Raw genomic sequence first — 8,687 nt, 5'->3', positions numbered from 1 at the left:
TGGTGCTGTGGGGGGCGCGGGGGGGGGGGGGGGGGGGGGGGGGGGGGGGGGGGGGGGGGGGGGGGGGGGGGGGGGGGGGGGGGGGGGGGGGGGGGGGGGGGGGGTGATGGCTCTGACAGCGTTTGGGGAAGAAACTTGTTCTTCAGTCTGTTGGTGGGAGTCCGTATGCTCCTGTACCGCTTTCCTGATGGAAGTGGTGCAAAACAGTCTGTGGCCCGGATGGCTGGGGGTCCTTGACGATGGCTCTTGCTCTCTTTTTGACCCGGCTTGCATATACAGAGTCAAGGTCTGGGAGGGGGGCAGCCCACAATGCCCTGTGCTGTTCTTACCACCCGGGCCAGTTGTTTCCTCTCCAGTGCCATGCAGCTGCCAAACCACACCGTCACATTAAGGCAGAGCATGCTTTCAATTGTGGCCCGGTAGAAATTCAGGAGCAGCTGAGAGGAGAATCCAGCCCTTTCTGTTTCCTGAGGAAGAAGAGCCTTTGTGTTGTGCCTTCTTCACCAGGTGGGATGAGTTGGTAGACCAGAAGAGGTCAGATGTGATGTGGAGGCCCAGGAACTTGATGTTCTCCACTCGCTCCACTGTCTCTCCATCTATGAGGAGAGGGGGGTGTGGTCCGTCTTCCTGGACCTCCTAAAGTCCACAATGATCTCCTTGGTCTTTCCTGTGTTATTATTGCCTGATGCCCAAGAGCCAACAGTCCTTGTTGGCATTACTTCAAAAAATAATAGATGCATATAAATATTGTTAATACTTTCATTTCCATGCAGCAAACAAACACAAAGTAACCAAATGTAGAGCATAAAGCTCTGAATTTCCAACTGAAATTTAAAAAATGCTACTGTGTATTTCTGATAGCAGAGCGACAGGTAAGCTACTGACACTAATGTGAAGGGCTCACAGGTACACAGGGCAGGTGTGGCTCCACACAGCAAATTTAGAAGTGTTAATTCAACTCCTAGGGAGTTGAATTCAACACTTTCAAAGTGTCTATATTGGTCCACTCTAGATTGAGTTAAAATAACACTTTGAAAGTGTTAAACAGTTAACACCGTGATAGAGTTAAAACAACACTCTCAAATAGTTGAAATCTAACACACATCAGTGTTGAATTTACCTAACACCAGTGTGTAGTGTCAAAAGTTAACACCATATATCTGTTAATTTAACACTGAATAAGGTTTAAAATATATCAACTCAATGGAAAGTGTTAAATCAAAATCTGGATTTTCAAAATACTACTGGTAGTCAATTAATAATCCCAAATTCACTTCCAAAACAAAAGATGCCACTTGAATTTACAAAGAAAAACCACACAAGTTGCAGTTTTGAATCCACCTGTAATTTTTAAACAAGCACACCACATAAAACACTGGCTTTGCAAATAGCTACAACAGAACTCATAGAAAATGGCAGTGTGGCACAATGTATGTTTTTTTCACACATTTCATTAGAAAACTGCTTGTCATAGGGTCTGTAATAAACCAAGTCCTTAACTGGAAACACAGAAAATGAATCTGCTCTCTCACTGATACAGTATGCATTTGAAATGATCATCAAAATAAAGAGTGTCCACTCTGCAAGACAAAATGAAAGCTTGCTCATCATGTACAATGATGTTGGTGACTTTTTCTGAAAATAGGAATTTCTGTTTTTGTTCCAGTACAAACAAACATACCAATCTGATATTCGGTTTCCAAAGTTTTTCACCCAATTAGTGGTTGACACTTCACAGTATGTGCTTACATTAAAGCAGAAACTTAAAACCTCACCTCCGTCCAAGCTATTATAATTTTTGTCTTCACTGGACCACACTCGAATCTCTGAAAATCAAAATTCTCCCAGTGGTAAGCTAGCTGTCTCTGGTGTTGCTTAACCAATGCTTTTGTGATATTTTTGAAATTTTTCACTTGATCTTTTAAAAAAATTATGTTTGGCCTCAAATCTCATGCACCATACATGAAGGAGTGGACCTATTTTTCTAATACATCGTGGATAATGTAGCATAAATGATGCTTTGGAAGCAATCTTTTCTGTGGAAACAAAGATCTAAATAGCTTGTGGTGGGTCCTTAATTAAGTGCTTCAAATAGTAAGTCATACCATTAGTTACAATGGGTGAAAACACAATATTCCCAATCTGTATCAAGAGGAGCAGCAGATTCCAGTAACAGTTATTTCTTTCCAATACATCACCAAAAATAAGAGGAGCATTTCTCACAAGACACCAAGACTGAATTGCATTTAGTCCAGATCCTTGCTAACCTCATCCATTTTCAACCCACTTGGCCTATTTTTTCTCTCAATATAACCATAGTTGAAACTTTGAATCCTCTGTGACAACGATTCCAAAGAAAGATACTTCTGGTTGACAAGGTACTGAAAGACAAGTTTGAGTTCGTACTGTACTACACCTTCAAGTAAATCGTGCATTATGTCAACTGCATAGTTGTCAGAGTGTGGAAAAAATGCAATGTATTGAGTAAGCATGTCTTTTGACACCAAATGTTGAATCCAACATAGGATTTTCTTGTAGAGCTGCACAATGTTCTACATGGATTTGTTTTGTACGAAAAATCATACCAGGGTCATCTTCAGTAAAGACAGACTGTGACTCATCCTTACTTGTCAAACAAAATCTACAGAAATACGTAGCACTGAAGGACTCAACAAAACCAAACAGTCCGTGTAAACCAAGGTTGTCACCTGTTTACTTGTATAACAGAACCAAGCAATGGTGAGTCTGAGAAAGGCACCTCAATTCCTTGAGTTTCAAGAATTTAAGATCATCAACAAGAGGCTTTAGGATGTCATCAAAGCCATAAGTTTTCAGGTCTTGTGAGTGAAAAAGAGTCACAACATGTATATTCATCAACACAGAATTATATTTTGGGGGGAAGGTTTCTCAAATAAAGTAAATACAACCAAGTTTGTGAATTCCTTTCTTGAAACCTAAAGGGTTTGCTGTCTCAAACTCATCAAAATAGAGTTGAATCTGTAGAACATGTTTTTTCTGGGAAAACAAAATGTTACTTTTGAAGTATGAACCATCACATATGTCTTTATAAATGCCTTCTTCGTGAAGATTGCTTTCAAAAAACTTTCACATAATTCAGCATTCCTGAACATAGACTTAAGAGTTCCTAGAATGGGCGTATACACAAATTTATCTGTTACAGGGACCTGACTGTAAAGTCCTGTTGTTTGATCTCTGCGAACATCAAACCGCACCCCAAGAACATACTCAACAGGTTCAACAATTTCCCACTTTTCCTCAAAGAACTTCTGTCTTTTGACTCGAGTATTTAAGGTTGAAAAGGGATTTTTTAGTCGATCAAAAACATTTTTCAATTTTCTTTCCAAATCTGTGCCTTGAATTTCTGAAGTGCAGCCAAGAACTGCCTCTCTTACATCCCTATGAATGTCATTAACAAGTTCCTCCATAGAACCCACCATTGCTTGGACTGTGCTCTCAGCAACACCACATGCTTGCAACTGTGCAACAACAGAGGAACACATATTAACATATGATTGTTGTCAGTAGAGGTCTGAGTAGTTACAGGAGAGTTTGTACTGACTGCCTGTGAAGTTGAGGGCTCACCAACTTCATTCAGAGTGTCCACATTGTCAGCAGTATAAGTCAAAGCAGCATCTCTATGGAAATGAACAAGATGCTTTTTAAAAACCTGAATATGTGCAAAACGATAAACAACATCCCAACTGTCACATTTTAAACGTAACGTCTTTCCAGGATATAGACCATGGTGGAGTCTTAAATGCTGACAAAGCAATGCAGAACTTTTGTGGTGTGCTTACAGACATAACAAAGAAACATATTTGCATCCAAGGATATTTATCACCTCAAGTGTCGTGCAAAAATCTTGCTCTTAGTTCCCTGACTCTGGACTTCCTTGGCATGTCCCACATCAATGTTAAAAACTGTGGTTGGATGACGTATAGAAGTTATAGAGGGATTCATGGTAGTTGACGCTGAAGATGAAGTGTGCCTTGAAGAGCTCATCGAAAGCTGCCAAGGAGGTCTGTGCCTTGCAAGGGACGGCCTTGTGATCAATGATGATGTAGTATCTTTGGATGCTGCTCTTGTTTTCACCAACACACAGGAGGAAGGGCTGTCCCGGTTCCACACCAGCAAGGAAGGTTTCGACACTGGCTCCCATCTTTGACAAAATGTATAGAAGAGGAATGATAGGAATCCATGAAATATAGCACAGCTACATTCAAATAGCTAACAAAGCCAATAAGAAAGTGCTTCAACACAAGAAGTAGGATCATCAGAATAACCACATAAATACAGTATGATTTGCATACCTGCAGATATCTCACAACATGGTCCACAGCTTGACATGAGCTGATTTTGGCACTCTTCTTGTGGCCTTTGGAGGTAGGTGGAAGCAAGTGAAGCAACAGTAGAATGCTTGACAGGTCACTGTCCCAGCCTAGGGGAAACACAGGTAAAAGACACATTCAAATGATACATAACTGATATTTTAAAGAGTGAGCCAAACTAACCAGACCCACCTGTGTCGTGCTGCGAATACAAGAGCTCTTCAATGTGCTCATTAGAAGTCAGTTTTCTGCACTCTGTCAGGATCCTAGGTTTTGAAAAAAAGTAGGCCATTTTGCCAAAAATCTGCCCGACACCTCCTCTCCAAACATCATGGTGAAGTCCTGGTCAATCTACAGAAGAATGTGCATCTTTATACTATTTCATGTTGAAAGTGTATACTTTGAGTGATGATTCACTTAATAATAATAATAATATTAATAATAAGTTGTTTGTCTTACCAAGCCAGTGATGTTAAGGAATCGTGGGAAGACATCCAAGACTGTTGAAGAGCACTGTTGATCTTGAACCAGTGTTTGACGATATGAAATGTGGCCCTCATCTTCTCTTTGACTGCCGATTCATCAGTTGAATATTTCAAAAAGGATATCGCTTTCACGACACTCCTCACCAAGCAGCTGCTTATCGGTGCAGGAAACCTCTCTCTTTCTCTTTGGACTATCTTGATAGGCTGTGCTGGTGGAGGATCTCCGGTACTGAGCTGCCGAGTTGCGCTGAACAGTTTTTATTCTCCAAGCCAAGTAGCCAGATCCACTCTGTTGGTCATAGAAGTGTTCCTGTGATAGTAAAAATACAAAATTGTAGAGCAAATTCAGAATATATTACTACTGAATAAACTGACATAAAAGACTTCATTTAAAAACTTACATATCCATTGTCTGAATATGGATCTTTGAGGCTGGGAAATAGAGAGATGATGCCCAAAGCATATTTAGTTCTCACAGAGACTGGTGGGATCATCCTGAAAGATAAATATGACATAACTACAACAATTCTATCAGGATTTAAAGGGGACAAATTCTACTGTTATTTGCTTCAATGAGTTTTAGTCTCTCTCAAATTGTCAGTTTTTATGTCATGCTTTAGCCATTTGATGTTTATTTCCATTATAGGATATATTAAAGAAATTGCTTTACTGATATGCAATGTCCTAAACTGAATGTGCTCTTTTAAAACATTTTTAAAGTATAAATATGAATATTGATGTCTTACCCATGAATTTCAACCATGTTGGCCACAAGGAGGTTTACCAAACGTCTTCTTGTGCCATCCGTCAGTGATCGCAGTTTATCGTATTCATCCAAAATAACCTGTCCACCTGGTTTAACCTGGAGAGCATTTCTCACCATCTACAAGATTAAGCATCACATAGTCAGAAATTTCATCAATCTTTATCAACATCAAATTCAACAAACAACCCACAGTTTAACAGCAAAATTCTTTGTGCCTGATGTTTTACATCATTTGTTACAAAAGCTGCACACCTCTTTTGCTGCTTCCCGTTCAGCATGTGTTCTCGTCCCTCCGTTTGTGTGAACAATCACTGTGGCATCAGATGAGTCAGAAGATGCTAGCAAGGAGTCTCCAGAAACTGACACAGATGAATTGTCTGACATGGTTGACTCCAGCGAAGTAGATGATAAATCATGTTGAAGCACAACTGGAAACAGTGGAAAAAAAATGTATACAGCAAATGGATAAAATTTGTTCTAAATACTTTATTTTTCTAAATTCGTGACCTACTCCTTCCTCAACAAGGCTGAGCCTCACCTGTTGACTTCTCAGTTGTCACCCTAACAGTAAGGTTCCCTGCTTGCAAAAGATCCTCAAACACATCTGCATCAACCTCTGTCCCTGATTCATCTGTCAAGTGTAGCTCAGTCTCAAGAGCAAGACCTAGCTTCACAATGACTGATAAAAATATTATATTTAGAGCAATGGAAAAACTTTTTTATAGCACGGTTTTATAGCAAATAGTCCATTTACACAAACATTCTGTACTATATGAAAACTGATGCCAACCTTTCTGAAGAAATGTGCTGAAGTCATCATAACCATCTTCAGTCTCAGCTACTTTGACATACTTCTGCGTTTCTCCAAATCTCACCTTCACCAACATGATGTACTAATGAAGAAAAAAAGAAAAGGCAACCAAATGTGCCATTATTTACAGTATATTCACCGTGAATGTGTAGAGACAGAAACATTTTTGCTTTGCTTTACTCACATGAAATCGACTGCGGAAATGCTTCTTTGATTCTCATATGCACAAGTCATGCCAACCAGTCCCCACCTAAATAATGGGAGCCAGCACCAAGGTTATAATAGTTTTGGATTTTACATTATAGTTAGGTTTTAGTTAGTTTTTACTTTTGTTCTCCAATTCAGTTAGTTGTAATTAGTTTTCAGAGTGGTTTTGATCATTTTTATTAGTTTTTATTTTTTGGTTTAATGCTTAGTTTTAATTAGTTTTAGTATTTTCATACTTAAACAGGTGCAAGATTCAAGGCGTACAAGTGAGGTACTGTTACTGAATTGTCCTCGCTGCTTTTTAAAAACATCCTTGCAATGCCATTACGCCATGTAAAAGAAACTGCATTGTAAAAATGTTTAAATGAACAGCAAGTGTGTAACCCTGCAATGTAAACAACAGTGCAAGCGGAAGTAAACTACTGGATTCCGCTACGAATTATGGGTAATGGCGCGAGGTCAGGAATGTCGTCATGACGACTAACAGCACCAACACCCATAAATAAAGAGTTTGACAATATAACATCACTTGAAGGTATAAACATGACAGTGACGTTATTTTTTTATATGCATGGAGAGCTGCAGCATTGAGTAAAGTTATAAAAACTCACCAGCATTTCAGACCTTTATTACCCATGGCAGCAGGTGATGGCGGGAGGGTATGCGACCCTGTTGCCAGCTCCGCTAACAAGCTAAAGTTAAAACTTTTTTTTTAATTTAGCCCAAAACTTAGAAAATGATAAATAAATAAACTACTCCTGCCGATTAAAAGCTCCGGGTTTAGCGCAGGACTTGGTGTGGCGGCCCGGTGTGTTTTTTCTCTAGGAACCCTCCAGCTATTCTTCCAGCAGCAACATACCACCGGCCTCTCATAGCTTTTCTGATTTTAGCACCTGTCCATCGACAAGCAGGAGCTCAAGCCCCGGGTCCAGCACAGGCACTCTACCCCCCTCGATACATTATGCCATATTAAAGCCAAGACCGTCAAGAAAACGACACCACAGCTAAATATGTTAACTCAGATGGCCTTCAGATTTTCTAAGTTTTAATGTTCAGCTAACCCGACACCTCATGCTACACCAGTTTGGCTAGCTTTAACCTCTCACAAAAAATTGCAGTTGTACATATATACCGTGATATCCAAACGCATATACTTACGTTAAGCAAACTATGTATTAATCAATAAACTTGCGCAAAGGGAAAATGAATGCAGCCATAAAAAATATCATGCAAAAACTTACCTTTTCACGATGTAAGCTCCAGACTGCATGAGACTGCTGCTGTCCCCGCTCTTGAACAAACACGTCACAGATACGTTGAAATTCTGGAGCAACTCTGTCAGGTGTTGATTTTAAACTTAACACCAGATAGAGTTACTTAAATTTAACTCCCTGGAATAACACCAACTCTTTTGGGAAACTAACACTTATATCGTTGACTAGACTAAACAAGTGTTGAATTAACACTGTATTTTTAACAGACAACAACAACACTTGAAATCTAACACTTCTAATTTTGCTGTGCAGAGCAGTGTTAGATGTGTGTAAAATGTCACATAGGTGGAGTCACTCAATCTGGATCTCAGCAGTTCTTGTTGAAGTTCAGAACAGTGAAAATCTGCTCACACAAACATGTGGAGCCAAACAAGCTGAACATTTTCTTTGTTAATCTCTGGGAACTTGATCTTATCCAGCTGTCGGTGTTGTGCCAAATTCATTTCAGAAAAAAATAAAATGACTTCCAATGTTTTACTGTGTTTTTTTTATGTATGATGTCTTTGCTTATATTGGTGAGTAGACTGTAGTTTTGTCCTGCTCAGTTGGTAGTATTCTTATTTCTGACCACTGCCTACAGTGGGAAACTAGTAAGGCATATGTCAGGGGTATGATAATTTCATTTTCGGCCAATAAAAGGAAGCAAAAGCTAAGAAACAACAAGAGCTTAGCAAGGAACTCAAAGCAAAAGAGAAAGCATATATCGAGTCCCTGTCTGCTCGGCCGTTAAGGGAAATTTCTGCAGTTAAGTCTGCTCTTAACAGCCTACTCACACAACAAGAGGAGACTAAACTT

The 8,687-nt window shown here is 39.7% G+C and overlaps 1 protein-coding gene and 1 long non-coding RNA gene across 2 annotated transcripts; both read right to left on the bottom strand.

Annotated features, from left to right (window-relative positions):
• Positions 1-3,961: 3,961 nt before the first annotated feature.
• Positions 3,962-4,619, bottom strand: LOC115775485 (uncharacterized). Its single transcript, XR_004019329.1, has 3 exons — positions 4,542-4,619; positions 4,332-4,459; positions 3,962-4,180 (listed from the first exon to the last, which is right to left on the bottom strand). It is a non-coding gene; the product is annotated as an uncharacterized LOC115775485 (long non-coding RNA).
• Positions 4,620-4,931: 312 nt separating this feature from the next.
• On the bottom strand, positions 4,932-7,917 carry LOC115775487 (uncharacterized). The gene is made up of 6 exons (XM_030723017.1): positions 7,860-7,917; positions 6,391-6,493; positions 5,853-6,028; positions 5,581-5,717; positions 5,236-5,329; positions 4,932-5,144 (listed from the first exon to the last, which is right to left on the bottom strand). The coding sequence occupies exons 2-6, from the start codon at positions 6,485-6,487 to the stop codon at positions 4,932-4,934; spliced, it is 717 nt and encodes a 238-aa protein (XP_030578877.1). The 5' UTR covers positions 6,488-6,493; positions 7,860-7,917.
• Between the last annotated feature and the right edge of the window lie 770 nt (positions 7,918-8,687).

The sequence above is a fragment of the Archocentrus centrarchus genome, unplaced genomic scaffold, assembly GCF_007364275.1.
Source record: "Archocentrus centrarchus isolate MPI-CPG fArcCen1 unplaced genomic scaffold, fArcCen1 scaffold_156_ctg1, whole genome shotgun sequence".
Taxonomy (NCBI): Eukaryota; Metazoa; Chordata; class Actinopteri; order Cichliformes; family Cichlidae; genus Archocentrus; species Archocentrus centrarchus.
This window is presented reverse-complemented; position numbering and strand designations above follow the sequence as displayed.

What these genes read in the sequence shown, in the direction of transcription:
- LOC115775487 (XM_030723017.1), bottom strand. Translation starts at nt 6,487, where the DNA reads ATGTTGGTGAAGGTGAGATTTGGAGAAACGCAGAAGTATGTCAAAGTA. An exon ending in CAGCACATTTCTTCAGAAAG is followed by an intron (nt 6,029 to 6,390) that starts GTTGGCATCAGT and finishes CACTGTTTCCAG; the next exon opens with TTGTGCTTCAACATGATTTA. An exon ending in AACATGGTTGAAATTCATGG is followed by an intron (nt 5,330 to 5,580) that starts GTAAGACATCAA and finishes TTTATCTTTCAG; the next exon opens with GATGATCCCACCAGTCTCTG.